The following is a 26,744-nucleotide window of genomic DNA, read 5'->3' as shown; positions in this document are numbered from 1 at the left end:
TCCAGACAAATATGTAACTGAGGTGAGAACTCGTGGCTTGTTGTTTTGGACCACCTTGAGTTTCCCTGATGAGGTCCATGACAGATAAGGGTACAGAGGCAAGGCAAGAAAGCTCGATGTGTCAGCACAATGATAATGCAGTAAAACATTCCACTCACAACATTTAACGTGTTCCCATGATCTTTAGGTATATTATGAAAAAGTCCCAGGAAAAACACCGACTATTTTCTTTCATTCTCATTTTGATTTTTTTTTTCCTCTCTCTGTTTTTAAGGAGACAAAGATTGTGTAGTGCAAGTTACAGTGATATGGAGTTTTTGCTAGAACTGTTAGTCCTGCTTACAATGACCTGACTTGTGTCATTGCAGAAAAACAATCCAGAGACTAAATCAGTTCAACAGAAGAACCATGAGACAAATTATCTAATTGAAACAGGTGTTGGTAAACAGCTCATTACTGAGACCTCAGAGCCCAGGAAGCCAAGGTGTGGAAACACAACAAATCCACTGAAGTCAGACTTTGAAAAGAACATGAACATGTACTCTATTTAAAATAGATTTAGAATATCTTTTACTTTTCTTTCATGCCCTATTGATGATGAAGATGAAATGCACTTTTTGGCACTTCAGACGGCACCAATTAAACTTGATTTCTTGCTTGAGATCCTCATAACTCCACTTGTCTCTCACTTCTAAGCCAATTCTGTTTTGAGCTTTAAATTTCTGTTTTGTTCAGAGAGAAAGCATTGCTCCCACTCAAACCACCTAACTTGCAATTCATGAAAATACACACACAAATCCCAATCCCTGCCAAAAAGTTATTGTCCAACATTTGTGCTTTATTTTTAAGAAAAGTTAGGATAATTTTTCTATATTTGTATAATGTATGGTTATGAATGACGGATTGTCTCTTATCACTTGATTATACAGTACTTGACATGATAGTCTCTTGATTGTAATTGCATAGACCATGCATATTGCATTACCTGCCTACCTTTACCAAATATATGTTTTCTTACCCTTTACTTTTTATCACTTTGAATGTGAAATCTGAAATGTCCTGTTCAAAGGCCAGTTCCTGGGCTATGTACCTTACCACAGACACATGCATACTTCACGTACTGGACAAGGTTCAAATAGTTTCCTCTATTTCTCTGAGATCGAGAGCAAATATGTCAGACTTTGGCCAGAGCTCTTAGAGCCAGGGGACCTGGTACTACCTTTTGACAGCTCTCCAGAGTCTGCAGAAAGTCCATTACTTTCATCTTCCCAGTCCATCCCTTTCTCTTCCCAGTTCTTTCTCTTTACAAAGCCCTCTTACACTGAGACTTTACATTAGTGGAGCAAACATCTCAGCATACAGTACTCAGAAATTACAGGATTCCACCTCATATTTCTACAGGCACTGACATTATATATATCATATTTCTTAAGTCCTCAATTTATATATACTTGCCTGTAAGCCAAAACTATTTATCAACCCATACAAGAGATCTATTAAAAAAAGGCATTGTCACAAACTACCTTGACACATCTGCCCCTTCTTCCATTAGTGCCATCTAAACTAGCTAAACATCAATATTTATGGATTGCTTTGAACCTTTTGGATAATCTTCTGCTGAGTGAATACTGCTTCACACAACGATTACAAGAAATAGCTTTTCCCAAAAGAAAAAAAAAAAAAAAGGAAGGCTGGCAGGCTTCAAAGAAGCAGAGCTACACAGAAAGTTCATTATTGGACTGGTGCACCTACTAATAAGGCAAGAAGGAAGCACCCATCATCTGAGAGAGACTTTCCAGAGATATCCCATTTATTGCAAAGCACACTACACTCCCTGTCTTCAGCAGGTGGCTAGTATGCAAGAGTCTTGAAGAAGCCCTAGTTTATTAAGCTTATTTATTTATATATATATATATATAAACTTTATTAAGTTTATTTAAGCCCATCACATTTACACTTGTACAAATCTAGGATAATTCCTTTTAGGCTCTCAGTTGCTATGCAGATACTGCAGCATTAGTTGTACTCCACACAGGAACATTTGCTCTTTACATCAGATATGGAGGTAATATAGGCTATCTAGGCAGGTTTTGACATTTGTGACATGCATAGGGCAAGGAACTGCACAGCTACAAATAACAAAAAAAAAAAAAAACTCATTGAAGGAAAAAAAAGTTGTAAAAAAATAAAAAGTTAAAAAAAATCACAGGAACAAAAGAGAAAAAATGCATGCTTACATTTGACATCTTGGGGCATACGTGTAATACTAGCCTTCGACTGCATAGTGACAAACAACACAACAAAGCGAGACACATCCAGAGAACAAGGGAGAAAGCAGCAGCCAAATCTGTGGACCTCCCAGATCCTCAGGATCTAGGCTACCATTACATTTACCATTACCATGCTGATCCTGCTGCCTGTTATCCAGAGACTGGAAATGAGGAGACATGATCAATTGTGAATTATTAGAATTATTAAGTTCTAAATTTTCCCACAGGCTCACAGGGCAACCCCACAAAAATTGTTGTGTCTCTTTGTATTGTAGACCCACATCTGCAGAGAGGACACAAGGGCAGTAGTTCCTTGGAAACACAGATGTGAAAACATAGCATATCTTGATTTCCCTCTCAAAATTTTTCCTAATTAATGGTAGTGTCAGAATCATGCTTCTCTCTTTCTGTCTTGTGCTGGCTGAATTAATCAATTTTTCTCTGCTCCAGCCCTATGTATTTCAAGCAGAAGTTAGCCACTGCATTCAAATGTTATAATTTCAACTTTCGTCAGCATTTTCTCTCCTCTCTTGGCACTAGTGAAAGTTTTCATGCCATAGTTTATTTACAGCACATTCAATTCATGCCTCTAGCCATTCTAGGGACATCCCACACACCACATCGTATAAAGGATTTAGGACTCATTTTAAACATACTGATGATGCACAGAGCGTGCTATCTGGCTGTGGACCATCACATTTAATTGCTTTACACATCTGAATCACATTAGAATTATTTGGGAATTTAGACAAATTAGAATACAAACTGCAGATGAACTACCCATCTTGATCCTTGTCAGCATAACCCCCCAGTAGCTACAGCAACCTGCTCTGAATTTTATTTAACAAATGAATTTCCATTTGACTGCTGTATTACGTTGTTTGCCTAAAAAAAATAGCAGAGATTTTTGCTGAGCTGTTTATTTATCCTTGCATGTATACACACATCCTGATTAAGAGGAAGATATTTTCTACCATAATGCTTGCTAACTTACATGAATTATTCCTAATAATGAAATTATGACAATTTTCTTACCTTAAAAACTTTCTATTAATAATTCAGATGAGTTTCAGCCACACAGCAAGAACATTTAATCTGAAACCTGAGAAACAAATCTGTATCGTAAAAGCTAGATATACATTTATAACCCCAGACACAAAAGAGACATTAAATGCACAACAGGCCCTTGGCACACAAATAAAAGCCTATTTTAAAGATAGAATATAATCAGTAAGCAAAACTGTGCATTACGTTTACAACGAGGAACGAATGTTGCAGTTAAACAGCATAATTCCTTGAAAGATGAGGAACTCATTCTCCCGAAACATTCTCCTTGCAGAAGACTTATCTGGGACAATTGCCCATTGCAGAGTGGGTATCATGCCGCCCAAAGCAAAAACTTCACAATGTCAGGCAGAAATTTGACGCGCTTGGCTTCCTGGAGTTTGGGATTACAGAATATTCTCCTCTTCATAATAAAGGTGCAAGACAACTTGTTAGTTCCACTTTTTTTTTTGTTTATTCCACTAAAGCATTCAAAACTCATCCTAAAAATATTACTGAAGTACAAAAGTACATAGCAGTTTGCTTTTCTTCTTCAAATACTAAGTTTCTTCTGTTCCCCAGCACTTCTGCAAAAGGACAGTTTTGTCACAGGCTTAGAGGGTCTACAGATCAACCTCTCAAGTAAAGGTATTGTCAGTAAATACCTCACCATGTGCATACCCTTTGGGACCCTGCAGACTATGTTGCCAGAGGATTGACAGTGACACCAAGACTTACCACTGCACTTGCACATGAACATGTGCTAAATGTTTAACATAGGGTTTTGCACACCCTTTGAAATGATCCACGTCCAAATCCTCCAAAAGCCTGTAGGAGCAATTTCCAGAGTACAGACTGAGAACTCCTATGCAAACACAGCAGAGAGGCTTTTCACTATGGATATCTTCCACCAGCCCAGTGGAGGTTGTCTCCCCTGTGGTAGTCACAGGGGTGCCTCACCTGCATGAGGATGCAAGTAAACGCTCAACACAGAAAGGTATCAGCCTTTCTGGAGCAAAAATCATTGCCACTGCATCTTCCAACTTCCTCTAGTTCCCCCTTCCCTTTGAAGGACTCTGCAGATGGCAAGAAGCCATGCAAAAGCTGTCTCTTCCAGAAACAATGCATTGCCCAGATAGAGCTGGGTCTGCTCTTGAGAGAATGCCATTCTGATACACAGCCTCTAGCTCAAGGGATCTGACATGAAATCCTGTAGCTGGGAGCTCTCTTCGGAAATTAAAGAGAATTGACAAGTGTATTATGCACTTCTCACCCTGATGTCTCCTCCTGGGAAGTGATCTTCTGCAAGTAGGACGTCAGGACCCCCTCTGTTCTATGACCAGTGTAATATATGAAACATAAGCTTGTTACCTTTACAGTGTGTTACAAGACGAAAACAGAATTTCAGGCTACCATGAATGTCCTACATGCTTCATAAGGTCAAAGAAGTATTAAAGAGAAACAAGCTTTATCATCTCACTGGTTGCACATGTCATAACACTAGAAGATGTTTATAAATTGCTGCTTGAATGAAAGGCCGTTCTGAAGACTAGTTTCTGGAAAACTAAGCACCACACCTGGATGAGCAGAAAATAATTTGCTTCATGTTTGCCTTTTTGACAAATCATCGTATTATTCAGCTGATGAAAAATGACACTCAAAATGGAAAGATTAACGATGCCACTGTTGTGTTGATACATACTTAATAGCTTCCCAGACACGGCCACTGCCACCATGTTTAGCATGTTCTGTAGAGGCCAGATAAAACTGATGGCTGAGTCCTCCAACATCAGGGGTCTTCCTACACGATGGGAAGAGCGTGCTTTACAGACATACAAAAACATGGTAGCCCTTTTTCTGAGGAGCCATTAAAGATGGACTGGCAGAGAAATATTAGATGCAGACAAGGAAAAAAAAATCAGCAAAGCAGAGCAATTTAAAACAATTCTTGAGATATTGAGATATATGGCAAAAGATATATTTAAAAGCAAAAAGAAAAGAGCTGTGTAGGAGTTTGTAATGGTTAGACCTGCACAATGACGTTGTGTGGAAGCCTTTATTGGAATTCCTCTTGAGTCATCTCTGACTGACAGTGACTTCAGCATGGATTGGACTGTGCCCTGAGTGAACATAAAAATAAATTGCCCAGATAATGTAGTAACACTTCAAATATACTTAATCGTCATGAATTTTTCTCGGAGAGATTTAGAGTAGTACTTACTCAAAAGGGAATGATTGCAGAATTTGAAACGTAAGCATTCAGAGAGCAAATTAATGTCTAATTATGAATGCTAAAAATAAAAGCAGAGCTATTAATTTCAGGAGCAAATGATGAGCCCTTATGATATGAAGAAAAATAACAGCCCTCTAGAAAATATTTGAAGAGTCCCTTGATATTTTCACCAAAATTTACTCAAGTTACTGCCAAAATTTTCCTCTGACAAATTCTGTTACAAAACTCTTTTGTATTGTTTCATACAGTTGCCACCTTCAATGAAGGTCCCAGGTTCAGTAATAACTAATGCAAAACTAACAGGAATTTATTAAGCTAGGGGAATTTGGTGAACAGCTATGTTGAGAAAAGCCCCCTAACTTGAATAAAGTCATAGAATTGTAGAATCTGTTAGGTTGGAAAATGCCTCTGAGATCATCAAGTACAACTGTAAACCTGTGAAATAAAGTTGCTGTTGTAAGATTTTGGTGCAGATTGTGAAGCATACAATTTCACTGAAAGGTCTCCCTTGACAGACACCTAGGTAAAAAGCATGGTAAAACATATTGCAGAGGTCAACATCCTGGGGATTTTAGGACTGTATTCCTTGAGGGAACACTTCAGCATTCTTTAGAGTATACTGAAAAGGGAAGGGTAGAGAAAAGGAAGTCATCTTAGTGCTACCCACTATTTATACGTTTATTTTGTCTCTCTCTCTCCAGTGCTTAGGCCCAAATCCACCAAACACTCATACTAGAACAAGAAAGCAGGATTTTTCATTAGGTGAAATACCATTCAGAAAGCCACTTTGCATGTTGAGTATTTGCATGAGCTCATCTCAATTTGAAGATAAGAATTTTGTACTAATGCTAAAGAATTGGTCAAAATTTAAGCCAAGAATTGCATTGTGCCACATTTTAATTTTGCTTAAAAGAACACATCTGCAGTTATTCTAGTGGCATTTAATTCATTTGAAGCAAAGAGAACATTCATCTTAGCTTAAGCAATTGTAACAGTAAGAGGAGAAAATGCTGATTCCCTCAGAGAGACCTCGTCAGACCTTGTCAGTTCTGAACCTCCCTCTCTCTGAAGGGCATTCAGAAACCAAACAGCAAAAATCCCTAAAGGTACATAATTAATGTGGCAGTTCAGCTGGTATGTTCAATAAACAAGGAAAATATTCTATACATAGTTAATAAAAAGATTATTAAAAATTGAGTTTCTGAAGTAGAGACCCGAGGTTCTAATGTAAATTATATCAGAAGTTTGAATCCCAAAAGCATTGTCTTTAATGATGCAATGCTTGCCTCTGCTGCCTTCCCCATAAAGCTCTCAAAACACCAATTACCCAAGGCAGTACACAGCTCCTGAGGTGAATTCAGCAATTCACTTCACGTTAAAGCAGCCAAGACCAGACTGTGATAGCAGTGGCAGAGTTTACTAATTGAAAACTAAGCAGCTGCAGGGCTGTCCTTCAAGCACAGCCCCAAACTTATGGCAAATTTACATTGTGTTTTGCAGATAGTTGCAGCATGGGCTGAAGAAAAGCCCCCCATTCTGGCTATTGTGGCAATGCAGCCTGAGCAACACCACCAGCTGAGAGGCAAATAAATTAGCCAGAGGCTGTCACCAGGCGGCTGCTGCTCCACAGGTCTAGCAAACTCACAGCATGAATGCAGCAAGATCTGAAAAGGACCATGGAGTTATCCCTACTTGCAGCAGCTTGAGACTTTGACAAGAATGGAAATGTAAAGAGGCCAAGGTCAAGGAGCTCCTAATTCATGGTGTTCACTTGCCCAGCATTACCGACTTCGACTTGCACAGCCACAGCCTGCTCAAGCTTCCTCAACAGCTTCCCTCCTTGTGAAGGACACAACAGGTCCCTCCCTAGGGGACACCACCTGTGAAATATAAATGTCTTCGCAGACTTCCCAGCTTGATGTAGTCACATCTCATATTTTTCCTCGCTTTCACGGGCTGGTCTGTGTTACAGCTGTGCTGCATACCCAGCTGTGAATAGCATTAAGCTCTTCACATCTTCTCATGTTCTGGGATGAGTTACCGTCCATTCTGCTCTGTTCTCATCTCCCCTTTCTTGTACCTTGTCTTATGCTACCTTTCACTTGACACTACCACTCATCCTCCAAGAACAGTCTCCTTTTCCCTCTAATCTCCTAATATTCCACAAAGTTTCCACCGGCTGTGCTCCTTACTGTGTGCTGTCACCCATTCCTCCCGCTCTAGGTGTGCACCTCTGAAGAAAGCCAAGCACATGCTCTATTTAAGCACTATTTAAAGCATTGCAGAATTGAGTCAGACTATAGGATTTAGGGGGTTGGTATTAATCTTTGTTTTATAATCTGTGATATACAAATGACATCACATTAAAAAAAAAAAAGGAATTTCTGTATATTTTCAGATCTGTGCATACCATGTATGCATCCTACAGAGGATATGCAATGACTCATATCTTTTTATGTTAGGATGTGATTCACCTGACTGCTTACTAACAGCCATTTAGTTCTTAAGGCATTAAAAAACAGAAAAAAAAATGAACAGAGCTTGAGAATAGTACCAGTGATCTGAGCAGAAATGTCCCTTGCGTACTTGCAGAAGGAACCCCATGTCTTTTTCCCTCACTGGCATTACAGTCTTCTAGGAAAAGAATTAAAAAATCTCTCATAAAACCTTGTTAAATCACAGAATTAAAAAGATGTTTAAAAAAAAAAAAGATCTGTGAATGAGTTTTGGAGTATGGGGTATGTTTAAGACTTCACTGAACAGTTCTTGCTCGGATATCTGGTCAAAATATTATCTGCTTGAGGCTGTAACAAGAAAAAACATTAGTCCATCATATCTGAAATTCACAGACCACATGCTTCATATTAATTGCACAAGAGCACCTTCATTTTTTGTACTCAAAGCAGTACACAATTTGAGATGGTTATTGCCTTTCAAGTAATTGCATGTATTAAAACAAATAGCAAAGATTTGCAAATTAACTATCCAGACTAGATGGGGCTACCACATCTTTCATCTTTACTTATAAGAAATTCTCTTTGGGAACAGGAAAGATAAACAAAACAAGGAAAGAGAAAGAATCAAAATAAGTCATTTGTTTTATAAGATATGATATTCTTTACCTAATATTCACCTTAGGTCATTCCTTATGCACTTTGAGGTAGAAGAACTCTGCAATTTACTTGTGTCACATAATAGGAAAGTAACAGAGGTAGTTATACAGTGAAACATGAAAAATAACACAGTTCACAGGTGAAGATAAATCCAGCTGATATTGTGAGGCAATTCTTCACTGCTTGTTTGTAAAAGAGTAGTAGCAACCTGAACGCAAGAAAATTGATTTCTCAAGGTAACTGGGTCTGTACCAGGGACAGTATGCTTAAGCACAAGTTACACAAATTGCTCTTCTAAGGACACACTTCCAACAGCTCGCTGGTATAAATCTTACTCAGAAGTAGAAACATTACCTGAGTTCTGTGGCCCTGCCCGATGAAAACTGGAGACGAATGGATCTGATCTGAAGCTGTCTGGACTGCCACTTCAGGCATTTTCAACCTCGGTGAATTTCAACCTCCAAAAAGCTCCCGTGAGAATTTTTAGATTGATTTTAAGAGGCACTTATACAAAAATGAGAAAATGTAGCCTGAATTACATTTGGATGAAACTTTATCATTTCTACACAGTATGTAGGTATTTTTGGGCAGATTTCTAAATAAGCCTGTGCAGAAGGATGTCCAGGGACTGGCAAAGGGAGGTGAATGAGCCTAATTCCTTTAAACCTCTATATAAAGTCAGCAAAGGGAGCAATATTCCCATCTGGGGGAATCTATCCCATCTATACCCATCATTCCTGTTATGGACTAGAGTGCTCTGCCCTAAATAAGCCATTCGCACTTGCAGCAGAATCCATCAGGTTTGGGACATGGTCAGATGGCTTTACTGTAAAGTTTTATTACTGCTGGAGATCAAATGCTTCTAAAAACGTGGCTGGGTTTTGTTCCAAAAGACTTTCAAACTACTGCCTATTTACATTAGCAAGCAGTATGACCCTACAGGAGTAAGTGTGTTTCGTTTACTTCTGAAAACACCCCATATTAACTACATGCATTTAGAGGTGTGGAGGGCACAAAAGTACTTTGGACCATCTCTAGTTTCATACCAGCAGCTGGGAGATGTTCAATATGCTTTTGGAGCTCATCTCAGTTTCATTCAAAAGAAGTGCAGTTTGTGTGTTCTGTGAGCCAAAGCATGGTAAGTGGCAACAACCGGGAGATGGTGTTTGCTTTCTTTTTCCAAAAAGTGCACTCCTGACAAACTAAGTGGGTACATCTTGTAGGTGCAGCTATAATAGAGGGAATCTCCAAGACAGTAAATCAAAGTAATCAGTAATCAAAGGCAGAAAGAGAAGCAGACAGAAGAGAGGATAAGAGAGAGGAGACTCCAGAAGCAGGAAAACTCATTAAAGATGGAAAGCAGAGAAAAGCATGAACAGAGGTGCAGTATTCTGGGATTTCTGGCTGCCTTTCTAAGGACAGTTAGAATGAAAACCTTAAAGCCACAAGTCAGAGAGCACAGCAAAATGAGATTTCTCAAAGAAAGGACAAATATAGTGTAAGTGTATAGACTGTTGTATATTTCAATTAAGATAAGGTGCTGAAATGAAGATAGAAAAACTGAGAAATAAATGGTGAGGATGCAAGAAGTATCTAGAAGGAGCTAGGATTGTTCTAAATTAAGATTAGGCAAAAGCAGAGCAAATATTTTTGGCTGAATGCTGTCCAAGTCTTTATATCAGGATAGTGGAAATTTTGAGATCCCACAATTTTTTGATCTAATTTTGCTCTGTTCTGCCATAGTCTTATATCTTTAAATTTAGTCTTATTGCTACAAATTTGCCTGAAATAATAAAATTTACAAAAAGAGTCATCCTGTTGTAATGCCATACCCTATTTTCCTGATTAGGGCTATAGTCAAGGTATATAGTGACTCACCAACAGCATTTCATTCGAGTGAACACAATGATTCTAATAACTGTCTGCTAATTAGCAGGTTTTTGAGATAAAGACACAGTTGAATAGCTTGCATCTTCTGACACCCTAAATTAATAACGCTTCAGTACCAAATAATAACGTGGTAGAGAATGGCATTATTACTTTTTGATACAGTACAAAATAGAATAAAATGAACCCAGCTTGTTTATGCAAAGAGCCTAACCATTTCAAAATGGTGAAGATCTCCAGCTTAGCTCTAACACACAATGCCCCAGAAAGCTCTATATAAAGCTTGAAGAATTACTCCTAAAGCAAGATTCAGACATTTCTAGATTACAATTTTATGAATAAAATTAATTAACCAACAATTCATTCTAACAGCTTCATCTGACCATAATGATCCTTGTTTGCAGCCCAAACAGTATTTGGTAATTGCAGAATGATGGGGCAATGTGGATATTTTTTGATTACAGTTCATTACATAAGATTACAAGGAAGAATTTTTCTTTGAATCATAATGAAAACTTAATTGACACCACTATGCTAAAATATTTCAAATGATTAAATTTCAGTCTCTGTCTTAATCAGTTTTATATTAGAAGGATTTTAACAAGATAATGCTGTGAACATAATTTCATTGCATTATAAAACTGTTGGCTGGATCTCATAAGTAATTAAAACTCCAACCATCTTGGAAATCTAACACAAATGCAATTCCAATTTTAATATTCTTTAAGATTATACAGTATCAAATTTCTTTTATTTTCCTCAACTACCTTTAATCAAAATTAAGCTTTTTTTTTTTCCTTCCCCTATAAATGGTCTAAAATTATACTTGCGAGATAATTTCAGGAAGCATATATGCCAGACACTAGAATCATGCCTCAAGACATAAATTAAACAAGCAACAACATGGGTGGAATTACAAGATGAAGTTACTTTTCTGTACAATATGCTCAGTGATTTTCAAATACTGCTGTCTCAAGATCTTTCACTCCATCCAGAGGTGCTCTCAGCTGAAGCTGAGTGTGCTGAGAGCTCATTCAGATATATAACAGTCATCAAGTAGGCTACCATGAGCTCACATTTATTTCAGAGGCATTTCTCTCTACTGTATTTAACCATATCACAGCCCAAAATAATCTATTGTAGAGAATAATAGCATGTATCACATGGCTGCATTGGCTGCCCATCCTTCATATTAACACAATTGATTGCCAGAAGTTTTAAAATGGCAAGAGCATCTTTAGAATTGAAATACGTGGAGAGGAGGAAACAAAGCCACCCTCTTAGATAATGCCATGCAGTTGTGATTCAGTCTGCCCAAAATACCTGCAACTACTACTTTTCAGTTGAACTCCTTCTGAATTTATGAAGATGTTCTAGAAGAATTCCATAAACACCAGTACCACAGCTTTAATTACCAGTAACCTCTCAAATCACTGAGCAAGTTGCCTATTAAAGGGTCCAGCTGGCTTGTATATTAGAGGGACAGTCAGGAGAAATGCAAAATTCAGGCTTTTGTCAAATATCTAATTGCCAAACAAGGAAGCAAAAATTGAGAACAGTCTCAAAAAAAAAAATTGCACTACCTTGCATAGATCACTAAACTCTAATACCCTGTGTTAAAATCTATCATAGCTGTTGATAAGGCTATTAAAACAATGCAGTCAGAATATTTTGATATGGATTTCAAACTATATGAAAATCAGAAGATAATTGGATCTATAGCTTTGGTACAGGCTTATTTCTTACTACAACCTATGGGGAACACAGACCACCAACCAATGGAGCACATTTTGCATATTTCTTAGTTGGAACATGCCATTTGCAAGACTTCTGAAAATTTTTCCTTGAAAAATCCATTTTAATTGAGCATGTGAAAAATAGTGTATAAAAAATGAACTTTGTGTCAATCAGAACAAATCAGAAGAATATATTAAGTTATACACAGTTATAAATACTGTAAATACACAGCTATGGTTTAAGAGACTTTCTTTTTGCTGCAGAATAGCCATCTACAGTCTGAATGTCAAAGAACATCCGCTGCACAGAATACCATGATGACAATTTTCTATGTGTAAATGACATCAAGAAGTATGGAGAAATGCATGTGTGCTTGAATAAATCAGGGTAGCATATTAATTGTCCCACCAAGCATCAATTTCGTGATAGTCTTGAGCGTGAACTTGTGAAGAATAAGAGGAGTAAAACAGTGAAATACGGACACCATGTGTAAAAAAAAATGTTTTGGGTTGTTTTAATTAAAAACATTTACATATAGTTTTGCTGTGTTTATATACAGTCATAAGTTCAGGTTAAAAATTCATAAATGTTCAAAATTCAAAGATGGGAATGTAGAGAACACAGATTTATTGGCTTCAAAATTAGCTCCACGTTCTTTCCCTAGAACCCTCAGAAAACATTTTACGATGAGCTGAGCTGGTAATGCCTTCCTGTTTCCAAAAGAGGCAGTCCCACCTGCCCTGCGATCGTCCCCTTTCTTGCAAGTAGAAGCTGTTTTGCCTTGACCTATACTATTGCTTGTCTACCACATTAGTGACCAGGGTAAGGAGCTAAACTAGTGAAAATCTGGTTTAAGAAACCTGCAGTAAAAAGCTACATAAAAAGAGCAATACTTTTCTTCAGGTTTAGCTTCTCACATCAGGGTAGGGTTAGATGAGCACCAGAACATTGACACGAGCCAGAAAGGCCCAAGGAGAGAGGAAGACCACTTTTTTGCTCAGCAGCTAACAAGACCATCTTAACTACATTAGGAAAGCATATGTCTAGCAGACAGAAGAAGATGACATTCTCCCCTGCCTACAGGGCATCACAACAAAATTTCACATTGCATATCATGGTTTATTCATTCTGAAACACCAAAACCTTTGGCAAAGAGGAAAGTTATTCTGAAAAGTCTTTCTGCCTGTTATTGCCAGACCTTGATTTCTCCAGTCCAGTCACATGTTGCAAGGAGTGATGGCAAGACTGGGTGAAATTTTGCACTCACACAAGCTTCTTTATGGGCAGACAGAGTGCGAATAATCCTAGCAGTATGATAGTTGTAGAAAAACACTTTGCCATCAGAACTTCCTGTCACCAAAAGCGTTCCATCTGGAGAAAATTCACAGCACACTGCAAATCCTTCCACCTGTAAAAAAAATAGTAACAGCATAACTCCTGTTGCTGATTAGAGAAATTCATTGTGGTAATACTGAAAATGAATATGGTACCAAAAAAAATGCATCTTTAAATAAATATGCACTAAGGACTTCTCCAGGTGTTTATTAAGACACAGCTATAACACAAACTTATTTAATCAAGCTATTAAGTATTCACAAAGTCTTCTAAAAATGATCTTCAGAGTGTATATGATTCAAAATAGCATACGGGAAAGCAAAGGAAGGCAATTAATACCTATCACTGATTTATCATCAAACACTATTAGCAGACTTATTAAAAAGCACAGCTGCTTTTCTGTCTGTCTTGCTTCTAGTCTTGGATATGATCATTCTGGTGATAAAGAATACCTTATGTCCTTCATATCTTTTCTTTTTGTTGATTCGGTAAGGTCGCTGGGAAGAAAACAATGCCATGTAGTTCCCGTTTGTCTGAGCAACAAACACAGACTCTCTTGGGTGCAGAGCCAGACTGGGGCAAGTGTAACGCTCCTGAAAGTAATTTTAAAAAAAAAGTTTTGTTGCATGAAACAAATGTTTTGCTCAAATGAATTAACTTTTGACATATTCAAAAGACCGTAAAAGATGCGGTAAAAGACATCTCCATGGTATACGTTATATATATACATATACATAACTCATTACAATTAAGTATATATACTTCATTCGTTATAATCCACTGAAAGTCTTACATCACATCAAATATTAAATCAAATATCTATCCTGTTTTGGTAGATTTCAGCTAGGTCCGAACCAATCACGAAAGAACCCCTCTTCTATTTTCAGTCTAAACAAAAGACAAGGTGCTGAATTTTGAAGCCCTGAATACAAATTAAGGGGGCTTTGGCTGTAGAATATCTGCACATGAAGGACATCAGGCTGACAGTGACTACTGGACACAATGGGCTATGCAGCAGGACGGGAAGAGCATCAGACTGATTTTGTTACATGGTTTGGAAGTGATGAACTGGGCAGTTCTGGGTATCATAAAGTACTGGGCACAGTAACCAAAACTGCACTAGGCACCATGCCTGGTTAGGAGTGCCCTCTGTGGCAGGGCACTGCATACTTCTGGGGGGAAACTGGGTCTAACAGGAAGGGATCAGATAGCACCACACAATCTGCAGGTGAATTGTGCTGTTATGCTGGGTATTCAGTAGTAGTGGGTTATTTTAGGGCTCAGCTACTCACTCGATAATGCAGATAAGCAATAGATGAAGTCCTGTCAGGACATAATCTGTTTGAGTCCACAAGTTCTCTCCCATCTTGAAGGGTTCAAATGTGACATTCAGAAAACTGAAGTAGAGTTTACCAAAATCGCTGTCATTTTCTGTTTGCTTTCAGTGCACAAGAGGGAAAATTGTCCAGTTCAGAGATACTTTAGTCCAGAGAAGGTAGGCTGTGGGGTTTTGTTGTTTGTTTGTTTGGAAGAGGACAGGGAGGGAAAGGCTGGTTGTTCGAAAAACAGCCTTGATACTGAACCTGACTGTTCTGTACTTTATTTATTCACGGGTGGTTTTTTGGTTTTGTTTTTTTCCCCTATTGTCTATTCAGGAAGATACAAGATCTAATATTAGACAAAGACATGATTGTGGAAATTAAACATGAAACAAACCCATTAGATCATCTACTGCATGTCCTTGTCAGTAGAGAACTGTTCATTCCAGCCAACAGGCATCTGTATACAATTCAATCATATTATATTACATAGTATATTAGACTTGGGTTTTCAGAAAAGAACCAGGGAGTTGGAATTATCTGCTAACCTCCTTTGAAGCTGTCAGCCTTTCTAGAAAATTTAGTCCATTAAATATCTTGTCTGGACAGATTACGGAGAGAAACACTGTATCTGTATTGATAAAAGTAAAATTTGCCTCTGTGATTATGCCATACAAGATATCAATACGCATGTATCAGGTTGCTATTACTATGCAAATATAAAACTCGGTTTGTCGACAGCCCTCATTCCAGCTTTATTTTCTACATTATTGACAAGCATGAAATACTGTATCATGACCCAAACAATAACAGCTGTTAATCTTACATGAAAAATCTGATTGGAGATTTTGGCAGCACTTTCGAAGTCCCATGCAATAATGGTACGATCAGCTGAGTCCCGGCTTACTGCATCCGTGCTTGTGAGAAATTCTTTTCCTTCAGTGAGAAAGAGTATATCCAACGTCTGTTGTACTGCAGCTTTGTAAACTCTTGTCACCTAGTAGACAAGAAAGTTTCTCATTTTTGCACAGAGAATGATAAGCTATTAATACCAAGAACATAGACATCTCCAACCAATAATATATTATTTTAGTATGTGGAAAAAAATCACTTTTAAAAATTGAAGTAGAAGCATATTAAGTAGTTTGGTAATGTACATAAATAGTTCACACACTGAAAAATTACATGAGATATAAAAGAAAGCAGTCTGTAGAATTTACATATTACATTTATGTATACTTCCGATTCTGTTATAAATTCTTAAGGAATTAGAGTTGGATCCAAAAAGAGTTTTAGATTACACAATGCTGTGGAGCTGGGTCTACACAAGCTCCCTTCTATTTTACGAACTCAGTGCACTCTGAGGATGAGTCTGAGGAGCTCTCCTTCCAGGAAATGTCAGAAGTTTGTTTTCAGTCCTCTTGCTCTCAAAATCTTCAGCTAGTTATATAAAGCCAGAGAAAGGAAAGCAACTAGGGTTAGTGGGGATTTGCAACTTAAAGGACACTGCAAGAAGTGAATACACTCGTGGATCATTCTAGACTTAATTATAAATCACAGGGGACGAGTAAACTGGATGATTCAGGACGCTCTCCCAGTCCCAAGCTGCTGTGCAGGGAAGCTCACACATTGGGTGAGGAACTGCCCAGGAGGCACCTACGGACGTGCTCTGCCGAAGCGCCTTCTTCACCACTGCAGAGGACAGCTCACTCTATTAAGGGCTCAATCTGACACCCTCTCCTGAAAAAAAAAAAGAAAAAAAGAAAAAAAACAAGCAGAGCCTGCTCTTCTAAAGTGCTGCCAGAGGAGGGGATGGTGGTGACAAGAGTGCTGCTGTCAAGCAGTTCAGTGCTTACAGACTCAGCAAGCATGCTGCCTTTGTCTGTAGGGACTCCTACCTCATCCACCTACCAAAGGCTCTGGCATGAGGCAGCCTCTGCTGCTGCTTTTGCTGCCACTCTGCCAAGAACAGAAGACAGCAGGGAAAGAGTCATCAACACTTCAAAGTACATCTGAGCTCAGGAGTAAATAATGTGCCTCGTGCACTAGCTCCAATTTCGTAATTAATGCACATGGTCGGTCTCTAAAGAAGTTTGTGCAATAAAAGCAAATACCAAAGCTCCCAAATCCACTTTCCAAATCAAAAATATCAGAGTTCCCAAGTCGAGATCCTCTTTTAGGACTTATACCACAGAGTCCTGGATGCATGCAGAAATGGATCCTCAGCCACAGGACTCTGAATATTTTAACAGCTTGTGAGTTGGATCTTAAGATGTGAGACAGATTTTGAAGTATTCTAAGGAATATATGAATAATTTGAATGTCCTTTCTTTCTACCTTTCTTCATGAAATTCTGCATCTGTTGTCTACTTTGAATCTTACAAATCAATACCTTGCTTCCTTTTCTCTGATTTACCTCCAATGAAGAGAGACTTCAAGGCAAGTGGCCAGATCAAAGCAGTCCATCTCTGAATATTCTGATCCTTAAAACTAGGACACCAAAAGACTCTTAGTTATTCATATCTAAATCTTTCTCTCCAAGATAGCTAAAACATAGCAGCCTTCACTTCCAACAGGGTGTTCAGAGGTTAGTCCTTCTTGCAACCTCACAGAAATACCAACTGAGCACAGAGACTGCATGGAGTATTATACTGAAATGGTTCTTAACTTGTGAGACATTTCAGTGCCAGTCTTATACCTGTAACAGTACGTGGCTACTGAGTTTGCATAGGTACTGTAAGCACAGGCATTTTTAGAAGAAAAAACAGGTACTGCAATGAAATATCCTGGATTATAACAGTTTTACACTTTAAACAATAAAAGAAAAATAATTTACAATATCAAACAATGTGAGAACTTCTCAATTCCTTGCCTCAAGATCAAAATCTATGAGTGTTTGGAAATGGTCAGAACTAGCTGATCCTGCTGTAGGGTACAGAGATACTAGATGATCTCCTGAGGTCCCTTCCAGCTCTGCTTCCTGTGATCTCAGCATGCAGAAGTAAGGCAGCAGCTGTTCCAAGTGCTTTTCACAGGCTCTGTGAAATGTACTTTGGAAACATAATGTTTGCACTCAGTGAAGAACCTTGGTCATGCAAGCACTCTACACACACAGCAATAACATCAACAAGATGTAAACCTGTAGAACGAAAAAAACTGGCACACTTCTCAGCAATCTGCCTGCATTTTTAAGATACAGAATATACAACTGCGTTATTGCATAAGTCATATTTTTCATCCTAGGAATCTGCATAATATACAAAGCAATTAAACTTTGTAAAGCCAAAATTGATATTTGCATATTTATAGCCTCCACTTTGTCTATGGAGAAATCACCATGCATATCTATTTCTTCACTGAGTTATAAAAAGAAGCACATAGTTCATTAGAAAAGTAGAAAATTAAGCTATTTCATAGGAGCCAAAAAAAAAAGTAAAAGCAAATATACCTGATCTATAACGGCTGCCTGGAATGCAAAATGGAATACCATACAAAAATTTGACAGCTGTAGGAATTGCAGGAGAACTGAAATAAATGCAAATTGTGAGGATGGAACACAAAGGCAGAGGGGTGCTTTACCACCCCTATACAGGGGAGGAAGTAGCTACCCTGTGAAGTACCTTCACAGAGGTGACAAGTTCCAGCTGGGAAGAGCAGAGAAGCACAGACATGAAGCAATGGAACACAGAAGAGGCAGAAATGAAGGTCAGTTCATTCCAGGAAATGTAAAACAACAATATAGAGTAATAAAAGATATTAAAAAAAGTCCTAAACAGTGATTCAAGGTAGTGATTCTTTATTATTTCCTTCTTTTAAAGATGGAACAAACTCAGACATACTGCTTTGGTCCTCAGCTACGTGAAGCCTCTAGAAAAACCCTTGTGACGTATATGTATGTATAACCCATATATACACTGTCCAGCACTGTTTGGGGTTAGTTTGGGGCCTTGCTTTAACACTTTTTGGAGCAGGAAGAAATTGTGAAGATGGCAATGTAAGCATACTTCTTAAGTTTTGCTCAAATTCTGTAGGGCTGTTACCTAAACTCCCACTATCAATTTAAACATTTTCACTGCTAACTATTAAATATATCTGCTTGTCTGCTAGTCAGTAAGATATCCAACCAAATTACCCTGTGCAACTTCACACTGTTTCAGAAAAAAAGTCCACAAAAATTAGTATAAAATAATTAGTATAAAATACTATCTTTCTCTATACCTTTGACATGTTCCTCAGAAAAAACTATGCTGTTTAATCACCAAACCACATAGTAAGAACTGACTCAGAGAACAATAAATTAACACTTTGAAAAGCAGCTGGGAACTTGGTATACATAGTATTTAAATTCCTCCATAAAGATGGCTTTCAAAAATAACTAATTGCAACACCCCTGCCCTGAAAAGTACTCACAATTAAACCTGTTTTGTTCTACCTTAGACAATTAATTCATGACATGCCTGAGGAACTCACTTCGGGAAAGCATAAGTTTTCCTACCCTGCTGGCTTTAGTTTGTTAATAACAGCTTTTGCTCTTTTTCTATTTGCAGATTTATCACCCATAAGCACTGGAAAACCACAATCCACTTGTTCAATTGAAGCACTTTCTGGACATAAATGAAATCCTTTCAAAAAGAAGGCCTAATAGTTTCTGGTGTCAACAAAAGCCAAGATAATAATAAAGCTTCTTTACAACAGAAAGAGTTCATGGCTGCAGGCATTCAACAAGAAAGGTAATTTAGGCAAATTAAATCAGTTTCAAATAGATTCTTATGGCTCTGGTGATTTGAGAAGCATGCTGTGATGCTGAATTCAAGGTACATGTTTCGTGTGGATGTCCTATTATACATCTCCGCACAAAGCATAGGCAGTGCCTTTTGCTTCCCAGGAAAGCTCGGAGCATCCATACGAGCACTTCAGCACCCGGCGCTGTCCCCAGCACCAGTGGTCACCCACCACCCACCGGCACTTCGCTTCCCTCAAGTCCCCTCCAGCTTTAGACAAGAAAGAAATGTGCCTGCACACCCACTGCCCTGAGAATCTGGAAGTAAGGTCTCACAACAAATCTAGGACGACTACAAGCAATTTGGAAGGTCACGGAAAATGTCATTGATCAGCCAGCGCAGTGGTTTCCAACCTGTGAAATGACCGTATTTTTTTTCTTCTTCTTCTTGGCTTAGCTTCTTAGATTGAGGGCTTTGGCACGAAACTGCCTCTTCCTACTGGCACGTTGGGTAATGCAATGGGCAACTGATTTAAGTTTCATTTGCGAAACTGTACTACTGCAATACAAGGAATAAAAAGCATATTTCAACTAAAAAGAAAGCTCATTTTGCACAGAATAAAAGCATTTCTTCCACTGCAGTGTAAGGTGTTGTGTTGAGAGAAAATAATACTTATTACAAAATAAATCAGTTAAACTGATAAGAGTAAGGTGTTGAGCCACATAACTACTATTTGCTTTACAGTAATAAATTCAAAACAAAGCCATGACTATTGACAAACACAATTTATGTTTCTGATCTCCATCTAAAAGCTACAGTGGCTGTTTTAATCAAAATCCATGGTAATAGCATAGACAGGAAGATCAAACTTGTTGTAGTTTTATGTTCTTTAAAGTATTTTAACATAAGACTGGTGTATAACATGGGAGGTGGTCCCATGCAAACAATATGCCATGTTTATGTTGTCAACATTAAAAATAAAGAAATCAAGAACAGAATTTCACAGTGTGAAAATTCAAAGCAAGCTATGAAAGACAAAGACCATATTGGTGGTGTAGGAAGTCCCAAAACCACAAATTTTAAAGTCCTGAGTAACTATTACTGGAAATCTTGATAAATAAGTCTGCAGTGCTTTCATACTCTTTTTTTTTTTTAATGCCCAGTGAGTGGCTGCTGTTGTGCTTGTTTAAAATTCGTCTAGAAATGGACTGAAACCAGAACTTCCCAACGTTGTGAATACTTACTCTCCAGAAAGAAGCATTTGTTGTTCTTGGCCAGTTCTTGGCCCATTTCAGTCTCATAAAGAGCAGTTGTGCCAGAGAGATTGCATGCGCAGACAGGTCTACAGTTCTGATCCATGACAGCACCACAACAGGAGTAAACACAGCAGCAGTGCTCATGTATGTGCCTGCATACTCAGAAAGGACCCTTGAATATTAACATTTAAAAGCATACGTAATTATGCTTGTAAAAATGTACCGACATCATCTTTCTTTGAACTTTTTATCCATAGATTCAGTAAAGATTTTTCTCTGACAGTGAAAGAATAACTTCAGTTTTCTAATGCACCAAATAAATGATCCTATTTTAATTACATTGTTCTTCATAATACCATCAGTACATGACAATATATTAGCTGTTTCTATAGAAACCAGAAGTACAAGTTGTTCCACCAATTTCTACAGCCTTTTTTCATATTTATATGCTATCCAGAGACAAATTCATTAGGTCTCCTAAATACAAGCTACTTAAAATGACTGCATCTCATCTTAAAGAAGTTGCAATAGAATGTTTCCAAGGAAACAAATGCACTGCACTTGCACTCTATATTTATTAGATTTTTAAACTATGCTTTAATGACTCGGGCTTATCTCTTTATAAATTCAAGTATCAAGAAATACATCAACAATACTAAAGAGAATCTTTTTTTCCTTTTTTTTTTTTAAACATAAAGCTGTAGATGATAGTTGCAATTTTGTGGCTAAGCAGTGCTCAATCCAGAGAAAAACAAGATTGGAAATAAACAAAAACAAAATTTTAACAACATCTACCTTGGCCTTTGTTAATCATAAAAACTCTCCAGTACATTTCCAGTCTAATTTTAGAAGCTCAAAATCACAATTTTCACCATTTTTCTAGTTAATTTATTCTATATTTTATAAGGTCTAAATTTCAAAAGTTTTGTATACATCTCCAACTCTAAATTTTCCTTAAATTTGTCTACCACTGCAACCAACTGATTTTGTATTCATCTTTTTTGAAACCTTCTTAACAAAATGGTTATTAAGCCCAAAAGACTGGACCTTCATATTCTTTTTTACTTATCTCACTTCTAATAAGTTAGTGCTATTTCTTCTGCATGATATTCTAGTCCTTTATTATACATGATTTTGTTAGCATGTTTCTGGAACGATGTTCATTTACAATACTTAGGTTAGTCTCTGCCTTCTATGGCTTACCTAAATGTTCTATCAAAGAGCACCAAATAAATTTAGAGTGATATCAAGTAAGCTTTGCACAATCTACCATCCCTGAACTCCTACAAAATTTTATTATTTCACTTTTTCCTATATCTTTAACTAATCTTTCCTTTCTGTGACAGGTCATATTTCTGTGTCTCTCCTGCCTGAATCCCTTTCTCTTTCTACCTCCTTGTTTAACATAAACAGTGAATTTGCATTTATGGAGGTCTAGAATATTTCTGAAAGTTCATAATTATAAAGAAGGAGAGCCACAGGCCTGTCATCTTTCACTTATTCCCTCTCCAGATTACTGCATGGTGCTACTTCAGGACTTTCTGTTGTGACAGCTGTAGCACATTAGGTCTTCCCAAATCTCCAACAGGCCTTGCTGGTTTGAGTCAAAGCACAAGAACATCAACAGACAAGAGTTTTAAAAACTGACTACATCCAACAGCAGCATAAATTACTCCTCCATTTTTAGCAGAGACCCCCAGAAAAGTTAGCTTCCCTAACTTTAAAGTTCCATATGAAAAAGAAGGAGCTCCTAAATGCTTACAAAATATTAAGAGTTTCATCAATCAAACTATAATCATAGAATATCCCGAGTTGGAAGGAACCCATAAGGATCATCAAGTCCAACTCCTGGCACTGCACAGGTCTACCCAAAATTTTAGACCACGTGACTAAATATACAGTCCAATCGCTTCTTAAATTCAGACAGGCTTGGTGCAGTGACTATGTCCCTGGGGAGCCTGTTCCAGTGTGCGACCACCCTCTCGGTGAAGAACCTCTTCCTGACGTCCAGCCTAAACCTCCCCTGCCTCAGCTTGACACCATTCCCGCGGGTCCTATCACCAGTGACTAAAGAGAATAGGTCAGCACCTGCCCCTCCACTCCCTCTCATGAGGAAGCTGTAGACTGCGATGAGGTCTCCCCTCAGCTTCCTCTTCTCCAGGCTGAACAGGCCCAGTGACCTCAGTCGCTCCTCGTAAGTCTTCCCCTCTAGGCCCTTCACCATCTTTGTCGCCCTCCTCTGGACACTCTCCAACAGTTTTACATAGTTTTTGTACTGTGGTGCCCAGAACTGCACGCAGTACGCAAAGCGAGGCCGCACCAGCACAAAGTAGAGCGGGACAATCACTTCCCTCGACCCACTAGCGATGCCGTGCTTGATGCACCCCAGGATACGGTTGGCCCTCCTGGCTGCCAGGGCACACTGCTGGCTCATATTCAACTTGCTGTCAACCACAACCCCCAGATCCCTCTCTGCGGGGCTGCTCTCCAGCATCTCGTCACCCAGTCTGTACGTATAGCCAGGGTTGCCCTATCCCAGGTGCAGGACCTGGCACTTGCTCTTACTAAACTTCATGCGGTTGGTGATTGCCCAGCTCTCCAATCTGTCCAGATCTCTCTGCAAGGCCTTTCCACCCTCATCCAAGTCCACAACTCCTCCATGTTTGGTGTCATCGGCAAATTTGCTCAAAACACCTTCTAGTCCTACATCCAAATAATTTATAAACACATTGAAGAGGACTGGCCCTAAAATGGAGCCTTGAGGGACCCCACTAGTGACTGTCCACCAGCCTGATGTGGCCCCATTTACCACAACCCTTTGAGCCCTGCCTGTCAGCCAATTGCTCACCCATCATATGATGTTTTTGTTTAGTTGTATGCTGGACATTTTGTCCAGTAGGATCTTATGGGAAACAGTGTCAAAAGCTTTGCTGAAGTCCAAAAAGATCACATCAGCTGGTTTCCCTTGATCAACTACATGGGTGATCTTATCATAAAGGGAAATCAAATTTGTTAGGCAGGACCTACCCCTCATGAACCCATGTTGGCTGGGAGGTGGGTTTTTTTTTGTGTTTTTTTTTTTTTCTAAATATCCCTCTATTAAGGGAATTCCAAGCACTTAAAATCTAGAAGGCTACAAAGTCTAAAGACTCTACAGCCAACAAATCAGCAGAAAAAAGCTCCAGAAATATAAGAAACCGTCCCTAACCCTGAAAAAGGCTACACCTTACATGCCTACTTCTGCTGTTTTCAGATACTCACTAGCACAGGGAACTTGGATGACACATTTCCCCTAAACCTTGCTCCATCACTTTAACACTAAGGTTGTAACTTGGATAATATTTGACATACAGTTGAAGGCATAAGGTCACATTCACAGTAAGCCCCCTAATTCTGCAAAAATCATAAGAGACCTAGAACCACAAAGCAGAAAAAGGAGAGTAACATCACCTTCCTATCCATAAGCATGCTCTAAAAATTACTCGCCTGAAGTAGAACTGCATGCAGTAACGGCACCTACTACTATATAGCTTGCTTTACTCTAAAAGATCCTACTAGTTGTTACCTCAAAAAGACACGCTTACCTCTCTCAACTTGGAAACACATCAGCCCATACACTCTGACCCACATAAAGAACGATGCAACTAGCTGAAGGAAAAACAAAGCACTTACCCCCCAAAGAGCAGCTCAGGGAGAAGGAGCTCCCTAAACCGCCACCTGCGGCTTACATACCATTAGGCCCACCTGGCCCCCAACCAATCACCTGGGAAAGGGGCGAGGCAAAGCAAAAAAAGTATAAATCAAGCAGGGTGAGCAACAGCTGTGTTGTTTTTATTTATCTGGCTTAGCTCAACAGGGTGCAAAGCACAGCACAGAGAACTGGGCTGTTTCTAGAAGCAGCAATTCCTGTGCTTTTGCTTCAGCTTTGAATATTGAAAGGACAATATGACTAAGGAAGTAACTGAAACTATTTCAACTGGAATTAGCTCAAACCTTTCTTCACACTTTCTTTACGCTCATGGTGGATGAAGACATCTCTATATTAATTCTCTTAGATTTATAGCTGCTGTTAGCAACGTTAACCATACTTTCTTTTTGAATCTGAACAGTCTTGTATGTCAGTAAAAGGGTTGCTTAATGTTGGCTGCCCGTATTTTTCTTTTGGTGGCCTTCGGGTTCATTGTTTATTATTTTTAGGGAACTTTCATGCAGATAAAAACCAGGCAAGATTTTGATTGGTCTTAATGAAATTAAGTACTATGAAAAGTGGGAAAAACTACTGGGAAAACTTACTGAGAAAGTTTAATACCAGCATGCCAATGCAAGTGGTAAAAAAATGTTTTAAATATGTTCACTTTCAGTGGGATTTGTGGAATAAAGGGAAAGTTATAGGGATAAGAAAATGAAACTTCCCTTAACATGGAGAATATTGCTTTTCCCAGCTGTGTAAAATGGCATCAGCATAAACTTCTCACTTCCTCTTGGCCTTTTTGATTTTTTATCAGGTTGTTTTAACTTTTATTGTCTTATACAGCATGTGAAACTGAGCACATGGTTGCTATTAAGGAGATTAATGTAGATCTAAAGATATATATCTGTGTGCCTTCTTTTTGACTATGTCAGAGTAAATTAATCAAAAAATGGGTTTATCCCTTTGAAACAGCACTTTGACACTTAACAGGTAAAATTTGCAAAATCTCCAAAGTGTTTCTGAATGGATACATTCAGAAAACTTAAATTAATACATTCAGATATGAGTTCCTTTCAGAAGAGCTAACAGCATCCTTGCTTTATAATATACACACGTTTGCTGGCACATGTAAATGAATCCTTTCTATTCAGTCAGACAATTCACTCATGATATAAGGAACTTTAGCTCCTTTAAAAGTAGTATCAGTACAACTACAGTTGTAGTCTTGTTCTGATATTACAACTGTGTAATCTACAAACCCAAATTAATAAAAATAGATGTAATCTTACTTTCTTTTGTGAACACAAAGAAGTCCTTAAATGCTGAGCTAAATGATACACGTCTCAACCTTTTGCTCTCCTTGGTATTTCAAGGAACATTAAAATTTCAGGTAGAATAAAATGCTGGAATATATATTGTCTCCAGACTGAAAAACTAATGTAGAGCAGTCAAAACAGAGTGACTGTGTAATGCAACTGGCTTGTGCTGAACATCTTAAGACATTATTCTACAGCTCTGTGAAAATTAATACCTTTAAAATACATAAGTACTTTAGGGTCTCAGTATTATTGTGTGGTTCCTTTTACAGGGTTTTTCGAAGTTCAGATCTCAAGTGCAGAGGTCCCATGGAGGCTGTCCAATATGATGCTCCCTCCTCAGTTGGCACTGCAGAGTTCTGCATTGTTTTATTATTTTTATTTATACATTTTTTAACACACACTTCCGAGTTTTCCAGTCTTTTCATAAAGCTTCTAAAAACATTTTCCAAGTATTCCATAAACATCATCAATCCATTATACAGCAATATAAGGCCTCCAGAATAATCTCATCTCCAGAGAGACAAAACTAGGTTTAATACAAACAAATAACACTGTAATAAATCTCTACTTTCTATTCAAGTGCCTCCTTTATTCTTCTTTATTCTTTTTTTTTTCAGGCTTTGATTACTTGTCTCTATAATTTTGAGATGCCTGTATACTTTACATTTCACTGAGCAGTTAACAAGCTGTTCCAGCCATTCATTTCTATGCTTAGCTTTATCTTGAAGATTTTGACTTTCTTATTGTTCTTCCATTCTTTATCTTGCTCGATATCCAAAGTTACATTTGAAATCATTTTGCCTATTTGCTCAACAGAAC

General features: G+C 38.2%; 1 protein-coding gene across 4 annotated transcripts in view; it reads right to left on the bottom strand.

Moving 5' to 3' along the window:
* Positions 1-8,153: 8,153 nt before the first annotated feature.
* WDR25 (WD repeat domain 25) overlaps positions 8,154-26,744 on the bottom strand; it is a 76,973-nt gene continuing 58,382 nt past the window's right edge. For 3 of the 4 annotated variants that reach the window (XM_048069805.2, XM_048069804.2, XM_066998341.1), the window contains exons 5-7: positions 15,765-15,935; positions 14,072-14,212; positions 8,154-13,692 (exon numbers count right to left, since the gene is read on the bottom strand). In XM_048069805.2, coding sequence (XP_047925762.1) covers positions 13,471-13,692; positions 14,072-14,212; positions 15,765-15,935 — 534 coding nt within the window. In that variant the 3' untranslated portion in view covers positions 8,154-13,470. Of the gene's footprint in view, positions 13,693-14,071; positions 14,213-15,764; positions 15,936-26,744 lie in introns of those variants that run through there. The other variant, XR_010832005.1, reaches the window with a different exon arrangement.

The sequence above is a fragment of the Anser cygnoides genome, chromosome 5 (assembly GCF_040182565.1).
Source record: "Anser cygnoides isolate HZ-2024a breed goose chromosome 5, Taihu_goose_T2T_genome, whole genome shotgun sequence".
In the NCBI taxonomy this organism is placed as follows: domain Eukaryota; kingdom Metazoa; phylum Chordata; class Aves; order Anseriformes; family Anatidae; genus Anser; species Anser cygnoides.
Note: the sequence above shows the minus strand (reverse complement) of the source record. Positions and strands in the feature narration are given on the sequence as shown.